Source organism: Cebidichthys violaceus, unplaced genomic scaffold, assembly GCF_023349555.1.
Source record: "Cebidichthys violaceus isolate CVI_PGR_0920_01 unplaced genomic scaffold, fCebVio1.0.p SCAF_110, whole genome shotgun sequence".
In the NCBI taxonomy this organism is placed as follows: Eukaryota; Metazoa; Chordata; class Actinopteri; order Perciformes; family Stichaeidae; genus Cebidichthys; species Cebidichthys violaceus.
This window is the reverse complement of record NW_027176275.1, coordinates 24,096-40,928: the sequence shown is the minus strand read 5'-3', so window position 1 is coordinate 40,928 and position 16,833 is coordinate 24,096. Positions and strand designations below refer to the sequence as shown.

General features: G+C 41.7%; 4 protein-coding genes across 5 annotated transcripts; 2 read left to right on the top strand and 2 right to left on the bottom strand.

The window, feature by feature from the left end:
* Positions 1-126: 126 nt before the first annotated feature.
* Positions 127-3,360, bottom strand: LOC137868411 (acidic mammalian chitinase-like). Its single transcript, XM_068705183.1, has 11 exons — positions 3,233-3,360; positions 3,046-3,075; positions 2,745-2,946; positions 2,603-2,659; positions 2,356-2,521; positions 2,022-2,146; positions 1,738-1,861; positions 1,397-1,582; positions 1,134-1,253; positions 732-873; positions 127-638 (listed from the first exon to the last, which is right to left on the bottom strand). The coding sequence occupies exons 1-11, from the start codon at positions 3,279-3,281 to the stop codon at positions 343-345; spliced, it is 1,497 nt and encodes a 498-aa protein (XP_068561284.1). The 5' UTR covers positions 3,282-3,360; the 3' UTR covers positions 127-342.
* A 2,315-nt stretch (positions 3,361-5,675) lies between these two features.
* On the top strand, positions 5,676-8,461 carry LOC137868410 (CMRF35-like molecule 3). Its single transcript, XM_068705182.1, has 4 exons — positions 5,676-5,740; positions 5,873-6,238; positions 6,854-6,911; positions 7,067-8,461. The coding sequence occupies exons 1-4, from the start codon at positions 5,704-5,706 to the stop codon at positions 7,224-7,226; spliced, it is 621 nt and encodes a 206-aa protein (XP_068561283.1). The 5' UTR covers positions 5,676-5,703; the 3' UTR covers positions 7,227-8,461.
* Positions 8,462-9,476: 1,015 nt separating this feature from the next.
* LOC137868423 (cell division control protein 42 homolog) lies at positions 9,477-13,440 on the top strand. 2 transcript variants are annotated; one of them, XM_068705196.1, is made up of 6 exons: positions 9,477-9,583; positions 10,188-10,334; positions 10,443-10,515; positions 10,613-10,722; positions 10,948-11,145; positions 12,040-13,440. In XM_068705196.1, exons 2-6 carry the CDS (start codon positions 10,230-10,232, stop codon positions 12,127-12,129), a joined length of 576 nt encoding a protein of 191 aa, XP_068561297.1. In that variant the 5' UTR covers positions 9,477-9,583; positions 10,188-10,229; the 3' UTR covers positions 12,130-13,440. The 2 variants fall into 2 exon arrangements, with proteins under 2 accessions (XP_068561297.1, XP_068561298.1); XM_068705197.1 differs by lacking the exon at positions 12,040-13,440 and adding an exon at positions 11,363-11,984.
* LOC137868422 (F-box only protein 6-like) lies at positions 13,328-16,833 on the bottom strand. Its single transcript, XM_068705195.1, has 6 exons — positions 16,343-16,833; positions 15,632-15,881; positions 15,410-15,524; positions 15,215-15,310; positions 14,600-14,735; positions 13,328-14,502 (listed from the first exon to the last, which is right to left on the bottom strand). The coding sequence occupies exons 1-6, from the start codon at positions 16,430-16,432 to the stop codon at positions 14,356-14,358; spliced, it is 834 nt and encodes a 277-aa protein (XP_068561296.1). The 5' UTR covers positions 16,433-16,833; the 3' UTR covers positions 13,328-14,355.

Genomic DNA, 16,833 nt, shown 5'->3' with positions numbered 1-16,833 from the left:
GCACATGGATTACTACATAATATGTGTATTAAACAATTATGCTGATATGGTGAAACACAGTGTGGGTTTGATCGACGCAGAGACAGTTCTGACACATCGTGGATACATACAGTACAACACACAGGCAATGATTGAACTGTTTATTTTCTTTGCTTTCAGAATGAACTAGTCAAGAGGACAGCCTCAGGTGTTACACTGTTAAACATCCAATGCAGAGGGAAGGACTTTGTACTTAAAGAAATTGGCCTCTGAGAATGAAGAACAAATGTAAAAAAAAAAAAAGAAAAAAAAAAAAAGAGTCATCCAGCCTTTGAACAGTTAAGTCAATCTATAACTTCAGCTTTAGGCCCAGTTGCAACAAGAACAGGAGGTGTCAAAGACCAGACCGGCGGCGCAGTTCTCAAAGTAGGTCTTGCCCTGGCTGCAGTTGTAGAATTGGTTCTTGTTTGTTGGGTCGGGGTACATGCCACTGGTCTTTCCAGCGCAGAACCCGCTGTTCATGCCGCTGGTGCCCGAGTTCCCACCAGAGGAGCTACCGCCGCTGGAGCCTCCGCCGGAGCTGCCTCCGCCGGAGCTGCCTCCGGTCGTCCCGCTCACTCCTGCAATTGGAGGAAGGGGAGTGGCAGGAGGGCCGCAGGCTGAAGAACACGACAAATCAGTTATTTAATACAACACACATTTCTCACCGTTATACATTGATCACCGACGATAAAAGGTATTAATGTTCTCACATGCTTGTTCCAGATTAAGGGCCTTTTTGAGAACATTAATCAGTGGGTATTTTCCCTGGTTACAGAAAGTGCCCATGTAGTCGTCCATGTCAAGGGTCCACACCATGGCGCCTCCGAAGTTACTCTTCTTCACCCAGTCAGCCTACAGACAGCCAGAGGGCGTCAACAACAGAGCAGAACTTGTGATAACCGCAGCAGGACCCGACATGAACAGAGGATCAAAATGGTCGCATTTTAACACATTTTGCTCCTGTCACAGAGGGAAAACTTTCACATTTTATAATATTCAATCACAACAGTTTATGCAGATTGGGGGAACATTTTAAGCTCGGAGCTAATTAGCTGCAGCAAACAGATTGGCCTGTCAAACAGTAAAACAAGTATTCTGTGCAGCTCTGTTACCTTGATCTGGAAGCTCTTCATGTTGTCATAGCCCACCCACTGGTTTCCCTTATAGGCATATGGCACATCCTGGGCCTGGTTCCAAACCTGCGTAGCTCCATCTTTCAAAAAGCCGCAGATCTGTAATTTCACAAAGCAGCGCATTAACGACAGCCTAGAGTGTGAAAAACCAACCTGCTCTGTCATCAAGCATACAGAAGAATATTAACTAGCACTGAACCGCCATCAACATTCAAGCTTATTGCAATAATAAGAAAGCGCACCTCAAAGTAAGCAAGCTCTCCAGCCTCTTGTGTGTATTTTCCAGGAGTTCCAGCACCGGCAATGGAGGCTCCAACACCATGGTTAGCAGCGTTCCTAAGAGTGAACGAGGCGCCATATGTAGGGAAACCAACAATCAGCTTCTCAGCCGGGGCTCCCTGGCTCTTCCAGTAGTTCATGGCGTAGTCCTGGGACAAAGAAAAAGGGAAATATATATGTGTGGTTGCTCTGGATTTGGAAAAATGTATATTTCCAGATAAAGCTCGCAGACTGCGGGTGTATTTTTGATTTTAAACAAGCCCAGTTTTGGTGAATTTAGTTGTGAGGATGTTCAAGCACTCACCACGTTGAAATAGATGAAACCACCCTGGTCCTCTGGGCCTTTAAACAGGGGACTGCACTCGCCAGTCATGGGGTCCCAGGAGCCGTGGAAGTCATATGTCATGACGTTGATCATGTCCAGGGCCCTGGGTGCGGACAGAGGCGATATTAACATGGTTACATTGATGATTTAAATTTTTTTTAAAAAAGGTTGAGAATTAGAGTTGTTCCGTCCCACCGGGACTCATTAATGTTGCTGTGGATCGGGATTGGACACACGCCACAAATATTGCTTTGAGTGCTTACTGGCCAAGCTTGGGAATCTGATAAGCAGAATCAATGTTGCTCTTTCCAGCCGCCACAGCAGCAGACATCAGAAGACGGGCCTTGTTGCTCTGCTTGGCCTCACTCTCAAAGGCGGCTCTCATCTCCTGTTGAATGTCAACAGATATAAAATATTTAGTATTAACTGAACTCCACAATTCAGAATCCGGGATTTGTAAAATGGTCAGGTTGTCCGTTTTTTTGCTTTTATGTATATATGTTTTGTTTTTTTAAATCCTGGCCCAGAAACATTTGAGACAAGCTTGAGCAGGTATGGAATTATTCAAATTGACCTGAAACTGAGCAATTAACCGACCTCCAGGAAAACAGAGTAGTACTGCTTGTCCTGAGGGGCGCCTCCTCTGTTGGCTGGATACTCCCAGTCGATGTCAAGCCCGTCAAACTCATACTTCCTCAGGAATGAAATGACTGAGGTGATGAAAGTCTGACGGTTGGTAGCGCTCATGACCATTTGTGAAAATCTAAATGCGGGGACAGAAATAAATGTATTAAATCAGAAGATTTCCACCATTTACAGAGCCAATGTCTGTAGATCATCTCACCCTGTAGAGCCAAAGTTCCATCCGCCGACAGACAGGAGAGTCTTCAGGTTGCCGTTCCTGCCCAAGGAATCAGACATTTTACAATGCAACGACAACTAAACACACCTTTCTTTCCTAACTGTGCTTTACCAGAGTCACTCACTGGTTCTTCAGGGCGTTGAACTGACTGTAAAGCTCCACGTCGTTCCACTCATAGGTGGCCAGTTGGTTGTTCTTCATGGTGGCGAAGGCGTACAGAAGATGGGTACACAGGCACGGGTCGATGTCATTGGGCATGAATATGGTTGGTGGTGGTCTGTACTGTGCCCAGTTGGTGAAGTAGCATGACAGTATGAAGGATGAGCCTTTGGTTCAAAAGAAGTTTGTTATTAACGACCAAACATCTACGGTAACGCGATTTATGACACATGCACACTGTATCCCATTATTCATAGATGGCTTACCAAGCTGCGCGTGCAGCAGCAGGGCCAGAGCTGTAAGATTACAAGTCACATGTTATCTTTGAGTAAAAAAAAAAAAAAGACATTTTAGAATAGTGCTCTACAAATGGCTGCAATGTAGTGTTTATCCAAATCCTGGAACTAGCAATTACAAGGAGACCATGTGAACATAGCAGCAGCACTGACTTACCCGTCACATACAGTACTTTGCCCATGACTACCTTGTACAAGGAGGTCATCTGACAGGTGTACTCACTTTTATACACTGCCAGTTTGCTCAAACTCAATCAAATTGGGACATCTGCCAAAAAAAAAAGAAAAAAAAAAAAAGGCGTTTATTTACAAAAGATTGTTTCGGAGGAGATTGTCAAATGCGCTCACTTAAGGAGTAATATGTGATTACTTATCACACACTCTCCACAGGCCCACTTTCTCCTTGTGTGAAGGACTCATTTATCCAAACCAAGCATAATCCAACAACAACAACAACAAAAAAGCAAATACAATGCAGAAAAATAAAGGTTTCGGGCTCGTTTTAAAAGTCGCACAAACACCAAAAGAACATTGAAGAATTTGTCACGAATGTTTGGTTGGGATGTAGATAATTACATTTCACCAATTATGCCTGACTTGACATATTCTTAAGTCATATCAGAGAGAGAGAAAAACATGTCAATGTTTTTAGGGGATTATCTATGCGTGCACAGCTAAGCAAGAGGAAAGACAGATGTTTACTAATTTGACTACAGTGCTTGAATATATGATATCTTATGAAATATGCCTTTCATGTCACGCAGTACATTTACCGTCTCTGTTCAGCGGTGACATAAAGCATTAGAAGTCAACTCGCTTTAAAACAACAGGGCTAAATTGCCTTTGTAGAACTACTTAGACTGCAGAAACGTGATGATAAATATGTTTGACAACTCTAATCACGCTGAAGAGAGGATCGTGATATGTCATGAAGAGGGATTTGCGTTATAATCAAAAGCGTTCGCAGAGAAAATGGAGAACTTATCTAATCATTTCAATTCCATTACAACGCAGCCGTCTTTATCTTTAACGGGTTATGCAATATTTAAAAAAGATATGCCGGTGTCAGCGGGAAAACACCTTGGCTGAGCCGAAGCTTGGGGCCAGAAAGTAATGCCGTTTGCTTTTCCCAAAAACAAACATGGCGTGTCAAAAATAGAAATAAAAAGGCGTGGAACAAATGTTGCGGGGACTGAAAGTGGTTCGTTTACCGACTGATTTTCTCACTTAAAGTAAAAAAAACCAATCCAATCTACGTTTTTTTAAACCGAGGTCATTTCATCATCTTCGGAAAGTTTAGCGCTTAAGATATCCCCCCCCCCCCCCCCCCCCGAGGTGCAAATCAAAAGCTAATCTGTCACATATCATGAATGCACTTGAATTATACATCTGCTCAGCTGAAAAGAAAAAGAATGCTGTCACTGTGACCTCATTAAACAATTCACAAACTTAAAATGAGTTTAAGAATAAGCAGTAGAGGCTATTTGTTTCAGATAAAACTATCCTATGCATGCAGGGGTTTTTTTTTGAAGTAGGTTTAATAAGGGAAGTTGTCAAAAAGAGATTTGTGCCTGTGGGTGTCGTAACCTTCGTAGTTACTCCGCAGCAGCGCATGCGTCATAGTTCTGTTTTCCAATGCGGCTTGACCTTTAAGAACACATTAACGTCATTCCAGCTTTTCCAAAACTCAGAGAATCTTTTCATCTTCGTTGCTATACCTTTGTAAAAAATGTATTTATGTATGTGATGTAATATATAGACTAAATAAATTTCACAGACTGTAATAAAACGTTTTTGAAATATGCAGCATGAAGTTCAGTGTAATCTAGTTTGGAAAAGACGTGTCAGGCTACCTTAATGTGAACTGTGTTGAGTACACAGTGATAATACATCTAGTAATATTTGTTATACAAATATTCCCTTACAACTACTACATCTACGTGTATAAATATATCAAGTTGGACTGAAACCATTTAAAGTCTGTGTTGGTTATTCAGAATATAACATGAACTGTAGCATAACCTCAGAAAACAACAGAGTCAAACGCCGTGGATGTGATGTGCACGTGAAATATCAAAGCCTGTGGAAAGAAATCTGAAAGCACAATCTTTTATGATAATACATGGCATCAGTTACGTCATTATTAAGCCATTAAATATGTAGAAGTGGCCTAAAAATGGCAAAGAGAGACAGATGGACTGAGCGTGAAGCTCAGGAGCGATTTCTGTGTAGCAATAGGAAGACTGCTGTAACGGGAACATTCCTTTGATTTTCTTCATGTGTTCTTCATTCATCTTCTTTCTTCCTAAAATACACAAAAAGAAAAATAAAGAGGATGATAGTGTACTAAACATAAACACCTCCTCTAATGGTCTTTAGTGCCACCTGCTGTTTGAGTAAACAAACTGGCCTTTAAGTTAAAGTGTCCCACACAGATGGACAAGATGCACAAGAGAGTGATTTATGGGCACAACAATAACCATACAAACACAAGCCTACTCAAATAAACATCGCAGAAATCACATGAGCCACATCGTTGCACAACCTTGTGACACAGGAGACATAAGAGGAAGCCTGTTGCACACTTTGCTTCTGTTCTGCTTCCCATTGTTCTTTTACATTTTCACCATGAGGACCTCAGGGGTGTCTCTTGGCCTCTTCAACGGTAAGAGTAGCTTTTTTTAAAATTTGAAATACTGTCGCTGTGTAACGCTAGAGAAACTTGAAAAGACTGATGTGACCCTGTGTGTGTGTGTGTGTGTGTGTGTGTGTTTTTTTTTTTTTTTGCATTTCACAGCTCCAGTTCTCTGTCTCTTGTGGCTAACAAAGGACGCCGTGGACTCAGTCCAGCTGTCGGCTCCAGAGGTGGTGACGGGAGTCTACGGAGGATCTGTGACGGTCCCTTGTCAGTACGACCGTCAGTTCAGAGAGTACACAAAGTACTGGTGCAAAGGGCCGATATATGAGCTGTGTGAAATAGTGGTGAAAACGCCCAAGAGGCGACAAAAAGACAGAAGCTCCATCGCAGACGATAAGGAGGCAGGAGTCTTCACCGTCACTGTGACTTCTCTCAGAGCGAGTGATGACGACATGTACTGGTGTGTCATCGCCAGGTCTGGAAGAAACAACTTCAGGGGTGTCAAGCTCAGCGTCTCCAACACAGGTAACATCTTCAGAATGTGTTACTGACCCAGAAAGACAAAAACATTATAAACTAACTCTTTTAACTTGTAGGCGACGAAACTTGACTAAAAATCTAAAAGTTATTTTCCTTGAAATTGTGTTTTCTTTTGTTGTTGTTGCTAATGTCTGTCCTCAAATATTTGCCTCGTGTTCTTTTCATGTGTTGTGAAGTCAAAGACAATTTGGACTTCCACAATTTCGACAAAAAAATGTCTGTTGCAACTAACCAACAAAAAACGAAACCGCATTTTTTTCACTTCAAGGAAACACAAATATTAAATATTGCGCCCATGATATCTCTTTGCAGGGAGTAAAAACATTTGAAACAGTATTTAGATCATATTTTCCAATAAAAAACTGAAATTCTTATTGCAGCAGTCTTGCTGTCCCTCAATGGGACAGACGATCTGGGACCTACTTCAGTTCCAAAAAACACAAAAACATTTTATAACATTATTGAAATGTGCAAACAGTTTAATTTCTTGTTCTGGCCAACATATATATTCAGTCAAGGAGTATTGGGCTCATATGTTGGTTGAACATAGTTTGTCGTAGACAGGATTGATCAGTCAGTAAATGTATTTTTTTCCCACAGTGATAAAGACAACGACAACAACAACCACCACCACTATTTCGGAACAAGATCAAATAAGGTGAGAAGAATCTACAGGGACAATATACTGAGCTATCAAATAGCCATTCAGTGGAATATTGATAAAAACAGAGCAGTTGATATCATCAAATGAATGAATATATGAGATGATATGAATTATTTTAAACCCTCGTTTTGTTTGTTTGTTTGAACTAGTTGGTGGGCGACTCTGCGTTGGATCCTCTTTATTCTGATGTTGTGTTGTTTGGTGTCGACGCACATCGCCGTGTGGAGGATGACGCCCGCAAGAAAAGCACGGCGGCGGCAACAACAACCTCAACAATGTCAACATCAAGACTCAAACATCTACGGTTGAAAGTCATAGGTGATATACGATGTCGTTTATACTGAGGCTACACGACTGTTCCTCCACATTCTATCAAGGAGGGAATTAAACTGAGAAACAAAGTCAAAAAGTAGCTTTCGGCTTCTTTTTCTTTTCTTAGTATAAATGATTAAAACCAAAATGAATTTCGGTGCCGGGGCCTGAGATAACTTTGGGAACAACTTTTGAATATCCAATCATCTTAAAATTGGGCGCCCCCTGGAGAAGTGAGGCTGTTGGCTTTCATTTAACACATTTGCAGGTCTTATATGGACAATCATAGCGGTTGATGCTTTAACCACCAGCTTCTCTGGGTTTTATAGAATCAGTCAGTGGTGTAGCACTGCAACGATCTGAAACGTTGCAGGATAAAAACACAAAAAAAAAAAATGAAGGCAAGGTAATTCATTTATAAGTGTCGCAAATAAATGGGAGGAATCTGTGACGTCTGTAAAAAAAAGATCTGCCCAAACAACTGGCTGCTGCTCTGGCTTAAAGGCACGGGGGTTTACCGGGCCCAGGTGTGTCCCATGTCCCTGATTACCCTCCAATATAGCTTCTGCAGCCACCAACAAACGGAGGAGGGACCGTCACAAATCAAAGCTAAATTATATTAAAATCCCCCAGAAAATGTGAGTTATTCTCTCAAAGAGGCGCCGGTGATTTGTGAACCTTGTCGAGCAGATTTCATTACCCCTGCAGTTTGTAGCGGCAAGGTATTGGATAAGTGCGTCTGCTGCTCTGTGCTTTCAGAGAACCGCCGCATATATTCACAGTTCTATTAGACAAACCTGTACAATCTAATGCAATAATCCTTATTTTTCTTGCGAAGCGTGTAATGTTCAGTTTATGCCTTTTCAAAGAGCTACTGAAGTATTTAGTCTCTGGCAGCGCGTTATTAGATTGCATTAGAGGTCGTTTTTGTTGTTCAGTCACCCTCATGCATGTAAATGAAGGGGGGACGACAAAATATTAGAAATGCACAGTTGTTACTAATAACATTAACAGTGACTCTGTTATATTTATGTGCCCCAGTAAAGCAATCAGTGTGACAGTGATCCAGCATGCAATAAAGGGAGTCAGCCATCGGTCACTCTATTAGTTGCACCTGTGCTTTCTTCTACTGTGACGTGCAGAACTGTCTTGCCTAAAGCAAAGTAGCTGTGCCATCAAAACATATCACGGGATTGTGTCAACTTGTAAACAATAAAAACAACCAAAGATCATTACTGGAATGCAGTATTCATTTCGGGGCAATTGTATTGTATTCTACATGTTTTCATATGTTTTTGTATTTACCTGCTCAGCTAAATACATACAATATAATGCACACATACAAAGAACACATGTTTGATACTCAGATTGCTTAATTAAATTGCAGTGTGTAGATGTAGTGTGGAAGAGGTGGAGCTCAGATTCAGGACAGGATGCAAAGGTGTGAGGGATTTAGGAGGTGATGTCACCACTTCTGCTGCAGGAACCACTGGCATGGACTCGTGTCAAGACGGCCACTATAACCAGAGAAAGTTAGCTTTCAAAATAAAAGCACAGCGAAAACAAGCGACGGCTTGTATTAAATAAACGGTTGGGCCTGTCCTACATTAGCTAAACGAAATAATTTCAAAATTATATTGATTTAATTGTCATTTTAAGACCAGTTTATGCCCCTGATATAATGAATTAGCATAAAAATGTACACCTTCTAAAAGAGCAATTCACTTTTATGTCTTAAAGTTATTCAGACATTAGAATTATGGGAAGAACTAATATCTAATATATATCCAAAACAAATTAAACATGAACAAAATAAAACCACACAACTAAAAGTCCAAAGTAAGGACAGAGGGAGGTGAATGTCGTAGCCAACAGTTTGTAAATCCCCTTGATTTAAATTTGGGATATTGGGTTGTATAAATACAAATTAAAATATATGTAGTGGAGTAAAAAGTACTGTATTGGCATCCAATACGTATCATAAATTGGAAATACTCAAGTAAAGTAGCCTGTAACTAAGTTACCTCAACATAGTTACATTCCACCGTTGTGCCTACAATATATGAAAACTGCATACGGGGACAAAGTTCCTCAAATAAAAAACTATAGATTTGATTCAAAATATGTTAGTCAGTGTAGTTCCTGACTTTCTATAACAATACGTAGTCTAATATTTAGCTACGCATGCTAAATGTTTTATTTTGAAGGTGATATCCGGTATTATTCTCTCTACCTTTGACAGTCGAGGTCTGGGCTTCACTTAGCTTCTCCCCGAGTGTAGCAAGTTGCCGCTGATCGCTGGTGCCAACGCCCGGCGAAATAGACAGCTAACGTCAGCTAGCGGAGGGACATCGGTACGTAACGAAAACAATTATCTGACTGGTGTTGGAGTATAAATAGGAGTTCGGATATATGTTTTCATGCTTCGTCTTGTTAGCTGGGACTGAGATACAGCGAGTGAACTAGCGCTACTTTACAAGCTACCGTTAGCTAAGCTAGCTAACCAGCTAGCATTGTCTAGTGATTGCTAGCGCTGCGTTAGCTTAGCTTGCTAACCGATAACAAATACATTTTCACCGTCGCTACGCATTTAATAAGCTGGGTAGTGTGATATTGTGTGATTTGATATATTGCCTAATTTAAAAATACTAGTTAACTAGGTAATAAATTGTTAATGCAAGTGAGTTAACGTTGTCAATAGCTAACGGTAGCCTCCAGACATTTCTGGTGATGGGGTGTGACATTTATCCAGCGTTAGCTAATGCTAGCGTACCAAGCTATTTTCCCTTAGACCCTTCTTGCTTAATCAAAGCTGTCGTTAGCTGTTGATAAGGGCAGACACCGAGATAAACGTAACGAGTTCAGGGCCAATGTTACTACAACAACAACAACAACAACAACAACAACAACAACGCAAACACATTAAATGTCCTAACGAGTTATCACCTCTCCCAACAGCTAACTGCATTCTTCCCAATCAAAATCCAAAAAAGCACAGAGATGCAGACTATCAAATGCGTGGTGGTGGGTGATGGAGCGGTGGGAAAAACCTGCCTACTGATCTCATACACCACGAACAAATTCCCCTCCGAATATGTACCCACGGTAAGTGAGTTCGGTGTGTTTCAGAGTCGGATGCATGCCGACAGGTTAAGAAAGTAAAAGCTACCCTTGGAACGAAACGTAAACATGCCATTCACTGTTTCATCACAGGTTTTTGACAACTATGCAGTAACTGTAATGATTGGGGGTGAACCGTACACCCTCGGCTTATTTGATACAGCAGGTAAGTCTCCTTTTTTTAATTACATTCCTAATGGATTTAAGTACAATTGTTTCCCTGACGCATGATAAGCTAATTTGTAGTGTTGTGTCTTTTATAGGTCAGGAGGATTATGACAGGTTACGACCACTAAGCTACCCACAGACAGATGTCTTCTTAGTCTGTTTCTCAAGTGTTTCACCTTCCTCGTTTGAGAATGTTAAAGAAAAGGTGAGTCCAAAGTACACTCTCGAATCTAATAACAATTCTCTTTCCAAATATCTGAAATTAAACTGCTCGCACGGCATACTTCATATCATTTAACTCTGTTAAACTACAACAATCGCAGTTTTATTCATCAGTTTAGTCAATAGCTTTTTCATCACTTGTGAATGAGTGCGTTTGCCTTTTTGGTGATGAGTTTCCCCGTGTGTGTTTTTGTGTTCCTCCCTCCAGTGGGTCCCTGAAATAACTCACCACTGTCCCAAGACCCCGTTCCTGTTGGTAGGCACTCAGATCGACCTGCGCGATGACCCCTCCACAGTGGAGAAGCTAGCTAAGAACAAACAGAAGCCGATCACCCCCGAGACGGCGGAAAAGCTGGCTCGGGACCTCAAGGCGGTCAAATATGTCGAGTGCTCAGCCCTAACACAGGTAAGAGCTTCCAGTAAACGCCGCTTGAAGCCAGCGTGTTAAGCATGCCGCCTGACTGTCAGTTTGTCTGGGGGGGGGGGGGGGGGGGGGGGGGGGGGGGGCGTACGTTGCCTCGTCTTTTGCTAACAGCATTTGGCTAAAAAAAACAACAACAACCAAACCTTCATCTAACTCTGTGTTGTGCCTGTCTTTCTCCTCTCTCTTCCTCTTCCTGTAGCGGGGACTGAAGAACGTATTTGACGAGGCTATCCTCGCCGCTTTAGAGCCCCCCGAAACTCAGAGAAAGAGAAAATGCTGTTTGTTCTGATGTCTCCTTGCATCTAGCTTTGCCTCTCGATTGTCTGCTGCTTACTCATTGTAAAGAGATGTCTGTCACTAAAACAACCACAACGCTCTTTTAAACTTTAAAAAAAAACCAACAACAACTTTGTGCCCATTAACTCCCCCCCCCCTTCTGTTCATGCGTGCTTTCTTTTCAACTTGGCCTAATCACAATTATGCTGCCTGATATAACAAGAGTGCCAATCTTTAGTTCTTCCTTCTGTTGTCTGTGAAACTGGACATGAATGCATTTGTTTGTTATTCGGCGTCAGTTTTTTTTTACCTACAAAGCATTTCTGCCACAATCCGTCTTAGACAGTAGTAACCGTTTTTTTTTTTTTCTACTGCAGCATCACAAATTTCCCCCATGAGCTTTTTTTTTTTTTGTCTTTCCTCAGACAACTTGATCATGAAGGAGTCTTGTATAATGTTATTTGAATAAAGGAAACTTTTGATTGCCCTGCTCCCCATTTCTACCCCCCAGCCGTCTTTTTTGCAATTAGTTCCCTGAAGATGCTAATATGTATTTGGAGCACAGCCCCTGTTTTGAATATTAATATTTTATTTCCACAGAAAGGATTAAAGAATGTGTTTGATGAGGCAATACTGGCTGCCCTGGAGCCTCCTGAACCTAAGAAAAGGCGTAAATGCGTTCTGCTCTGAGTTCCGTCGCAGCCTTCTCCCACACCACTTCCCAAATCTAGGTTAACCGCTCTGAAGAGGTGTGTTGCACGAGCACATTCCAACACCAGTTAAGATATTGTGAAATGTTCGCCTTCCGACTGACTTGGCCTAACCTAAATACATATTCGATGTGTTGAACGTGGTTTTGAGACGGAGTGACTTGTGATGATTTGATGCCGTTGAAATGGTTTTACACGATGGGAACACTGAGTACTTTTAAGATGCATCGACAAGCTGTCTGTAATTAAATCCTGTTTCAGTTTGACCGCATTGTGTTTAGAGTTCATTTTCAGAAAACGCTATGAAATGGTATTTTACTAGAACTCCTGTGAAGCTGAGGATGTTGGGTTAGTGAGCTGCTCCAGTTATGTATCAGTATGTGCTCCATCTATTCCTTACTTTCTGAAGTAATTCCCTTATTATGTACGCTATATGTTCAACCCTGTCGCACAAGACTGCATGCGGCTGACACGGCACTGTCATCGAAAAAACAGACAAATTAATTTCTGAAAGTGTTAATAAAAGCTGCCGTACTTTACTCTTTCTTTTTATATATATATATATATATATATACATAATTTCATGTTCAATGTCAGCCAACATAGCCTACGGGCGGATGTAAGAAATATTTGACATATGACATTTCTAGGCTATAATCCACCGTAGTTCTAGTTTGCCAAAAATATAACTTTATAAATTGACACTTGTCAAAAGCAGAAGCTGATAAAAAAGAGTTATAATTGTCAATTCATCAAACTATATGCAAGGAGTTGGAGCACAACAGTTTCCCAGACATTGACCTTGTTGTGACAGAAGTGAGTTAAGGCGTCTCAGAAGCGGCAGTAGATGAGCGTCGGAGGATTCCAGGCTAACGAACTGTTTTGTAACGTGAACACACTCGCTGCTGAAGCCGGTGACGCATTGTTCTTTCAGAAATGCTCGACATAGTTTGAAACCCTGCGAGGAGTTTTGAGTGACTGAACTAGCACCGTTTGCATTTGTCTTTTACTATAACCGTGCCTGTATTGTGACGGGCTTGAATTTGATTTTTTTTGTTTTTTTTGTAAATACAGTGAGAATAACTCCTAACTTATTGACTGAATACAATGTGTGCGTTACAAATAAAGGTTTGGAGGAAATGAGGCGACACTGAAGACAAAAATAACCAGGAACAATATTGAGTTACTCTTTGGTTTTTATTCAATTTGACATCAAAGTTGTATTGTATCTTGCTTGTGATAAAGCGCCACAATAAACCAGTATTATGAATAAACCTAACTTCAAATACTACGTGTCGTCTTGGTTACATGATTAAGAGGTTGTGACATTGTATACAATTTTCCACATTTAATATAGTTTTCCAATACAACTTGTCAGCATCGTAACTTATACTTGTACAGGTCAGTGCAAAGATGAATAGAATATCCATTTAAGGCTGGTTTGTTATAGTGCTGCAGTGTTAATATTCACACACATAATCCCAGTTCTGGCCTTATGGTGGACGGTGAAATAATGACATCACAGCAGCAGCCGCAGGTGGCTTCATGAAGCGTCACGGTGTCACCGTCCTGAGACCTCAAGAGACCCGATTGGTTCAGTCCAGGAGCACCGCTCCGTTGCTCTATGCGACTTCTACGGCCAGTTGTACAAAAACACCGAACGCCAAATGATTGGATTCTGTTCTGAGAAGTTAGGAATGTTGAAAGACGGAGGGGGATTATTAGTGTTCAGTGAACCTGAAACATGTTTTCATGGACCATAACGACGTGTCGGTACTGAAACAACGAACCTCACTGATGCCATTTCAATGTTCTTTGAGTGGTTATATTATAAACGCAGATTTGCATGATCTAGAATAGTATTTTTTTTTAACACATTCGACTTGAGTTTGGACAAAATATGTCGTTTAATAACTCATAAAAGCCTGCAATGCTACTATAAATCTACACGTGTGCGTCTTGTCGCGGTGCGGCATTGGGGAGTGTTATGAAAGTGACATTTCATAAACCGATGCACGTACAGTATTCATAACTTCTTACAAGATGTTCCTTCAACGTGTGAAATGACTGCAGATTACATAAGCAACATAAGAATTGGTGCAATTTCCCAGAAATAAAGTGCAATTGAGATTTTTTTTTTTTTTATATATATATATATATATATATATATATATGCAGAAGCAGGCAGCCAGTGAATGACTATCATCTATGTGTCCATTGCTGGACTTATCTCGACGCAGCTGTCGGTGACACGGATTCCATACCACCCCGCCCAGAACTGGGTGTCCTTGCCTCCGTGGGTGAAACGGATGAACCTCACTCCTGGTCCGTAGTTCTGGAATACATGGGTCATCTGGAAGAATAAAAATAAACATCTCGGTGAGTCTGGAGTTGTTCTCCAGCACCTCGACTTCATCTCGTCAATGAACGCCTCACGCTTTTGTACTCACCAGAGTCCATGGGTGATCGTTCCACTGCTCGAAAAACACCGTCTCGGGAGCGAATGTCTGGATAGGCTTCTTTCTTTGATTCAGCAATTCTACGCGGATCTCATATTGACTGCCGCAATCCCATCGTGGTGCATACCTAATACAAGGAAAGCATGCGCACACATATAGATCAGGGGTCTGCAGCCTCAGTAGAAACACATCCCTCTATGTTTTTGATAGGTAGATTTATTGCTTTTAATTATTTTAAAAGTTAAAGCATCTTTTGTTAATCCTCTTTGGGCAAAAAAACCCCGACTCTTTTTGTTCTGTTTAAAATCACATACTGTCTCAATACACAGTACAAATAGGAAAGATGTATATATTTTCCCACACATGGAAAACTATTTCCTTCATTTAGAGTTAAATAAAGGTTCTGTTGTCGACCCAAACACCATAAGCTGTTCAAAGAGCCTCCCTCTCCTCATGTAGGGGCAGTATTATATGTAATGAGCCTTTACATGAGCCTACAGAGCATGTCGACGTTTGAATGTAATCTAACAAAGAGGAAGACTTAATTGGGTTCGTGACCGATTCAATTTGCCATCATCAGGAGCTCTTCATGTGTGTTCTTCTCACCAATCAGATACTTTGATGTCTGGCTGGAAGTGATCCATAAACGACGGGTTGTAACCTTCCGCCGCCAAATCAATCAGCTGCGACTTCCTGCACATCCTGCAGACAACGAGGAGGATCTCAGCTGCTACACAATCAACATGAAGCACAGCGCATAACTGCCATTTGCTTTCTGGACCACTGCTGGTGATTACTGACCCGTAAGAGGTCACGAAGTTCTGCTGGACGGTCTCGTTCGGATGTGGCGCCATGACTCCCTCCACTTTCCAGTTATCGCCACCGTTCTCCAGTATCTGCCAGTTCTTCATTTTATCTGTAGAAGCAAAGAGGAGGGTTGTGAGATCAATTCTTTCTGTAGAGCTAATTTGTTATTAAGCAGGAAAAGGGAAGTAGAGTAAAATGAGTTCCGCGTCTTCTTACGATCTCCTCTTGGATTCTTGAGAAGATTCCGTCTCTTCTTGCACAAGAAGTAAAACAACCTCCAGTCTTTGGGAATTCTGGAAGCTTTGTGGAGGCGGTATCCCTCTCTTCGACACCTCTCCCTCCACAGAGACTCGCTGTCGGCCACTTCTCCCCACTGACGGCACACCAGCCGACAAACACGAACCACCTGATCGGGAGGTAGATTCAGGAAGATCTCCTCCAGGATCTCCAGAGGAACCGGGAACAGCTGGGAGTAACAGAGAGGACACAGATAAGGTTAAAGTCTGGAGAGTCAGTCTACTTTACAAGCTCTGACCCCCCCCCCTCCCACTGCATACACATAGGACCAATTTCTATTATTACTATTTTGTAGTTTATTTGTGTGTATTTTTGTTGTCGTCTTTCCTACATTTCTGAAATGACTTCTTAAATGACAGTGGATCCTTCAGGCTGAGATCCTATCTGCGCCTCCTCTCCACAAATAGCCGGACAGTTATCAATAAGTCCTTTATGCCTCTTCAGTTCATGTATACAACAGTGCACCTTATGTGTACGTCTGCACGGTCTGAATTCAAAGTGTCACCAGTTTAAAAAGGAAACTTGCACATTTCAGATTTCAAACAACTTGAAGTTTAAACACGCTGTCTGCAGCCACGTGAAGCTCTGTCAGCAGGTGACTTGGTGTTGAGGGAGAACGTGAACACTTACGTCTCCTTGTGAGGCGGACGGTCCTGCAGCTGAAGACGCACTGTGGCTCGAGCTGTGAGTTGCACCCATAGCTTTAGCTTTCCTCTTCATTCCCGGGACAGACCCAGGCTCCGGACGGTTTTTTTCTGTGTTTTTTTGACAATACAGCACAAATATACCGAACTACTATCGACCTATCAGCGAAGATACAGCTCACTATAACGGATATACAGCTACAGTCTCACGTACATTTTATATCCGACGAAACACAACACGGAAGTGCAGTTCGAGGCTAAGTGAGGTAAAAGCTGCTCCAATGTTTCCTATAACTCTAAACTTAACACATGACTACCGATGTATCTGATATATCTGTCACTTTCGGTTTTACTTCGTCTTCTCTGTGTCATACTTTAATTCCCGACAGACATTACGGCTCCCATTCCTAGCGGATGACGAACGTAGGGCTCGTTATTGACGCCTGGACGCCCGAGCTTTGGACGTTAAGACCTAAA

Coding starts and splice junctions, on each gene's coding strand:
- LOC137868423 (XM_068705196.1), top strand. CDS start 10,230: ATGCAGACTATCAAATGCGTGGTGGTGGGTGATGGAGCGGTGGGAAAA. Junction 10,335..10,442: donor CCTCCGAATATGTACCCACG/GTAAGTGAGTTC, acceptor GTTTCATCACAG/GTTTTTGACAACTATGCAGT. Junction 10,723..10,947: donor TTGAGAATGTTAAAGAAAAG/GTGAGTCCAAAG, acceptor TCCTCCCTCCAG/TGGGTCCCTGAAATAACTCA.
- LOC137868410 (XM_068705182.1), top strand. CDS start 5,704: ATGAGGACCTCAGGGGTGTCTCTTGGCCTCTTCAACG. Junction 6,239..6,853: donor GCTCAGCGTCTCCAACACAG/GTAACATCTTCA, acceptor TTTTTCCCACAG/TGATAAAGACAACGACAACA. Junction 6,912..7,066: donor TCGGAACAAGATCAAATAAG/GTGAGAAGAATC, acceptor TGTTTGAACTAG/TTGGTGGGCGACTCTGCGTT.
- LOC137868422 (XM_068705195.1), bottom strand. CDS start 16,432: ATGAAGAGGAAAGCTAAAGCTATGGGTGCAACTCACAGCTCGAGCCAC. Junction 15,525..15,631: donor CAAGAATCCAAGAGGAGATC/GTAAGAAGACGC, acceptor TTGCTTCTACAG/ATAAAATGAAGAACTGGCAG. Junction 14,503..14,599: donor ACGATCACCCATGGACTCTG/GTGAGTACAAAA, acceptor TTATTCTTCCAG/ATGACCCATGTATTCCAGAA.
- LOC137868411 (XM_068705183.1), bottom strand. CDS start 3,281: ATGACCTCCTTGTACAAGGTAGTCATGGGCAAAGTACTGTATGTGACG. Junction 1,862..2,021: donor CAGATTCCCAAGCTTGGCCA/GTAAGCACTCAA, acceptor GTCCGCACCCAG/GGCCCTGGACATGATCAACG. Junction 1,583..1,737: donor GTTTCATCTATTTCAACGTG/GTGAGTGCTTGA, acceptor TCTTTGTCCCAG/GACTACGCCATGAACTACTG.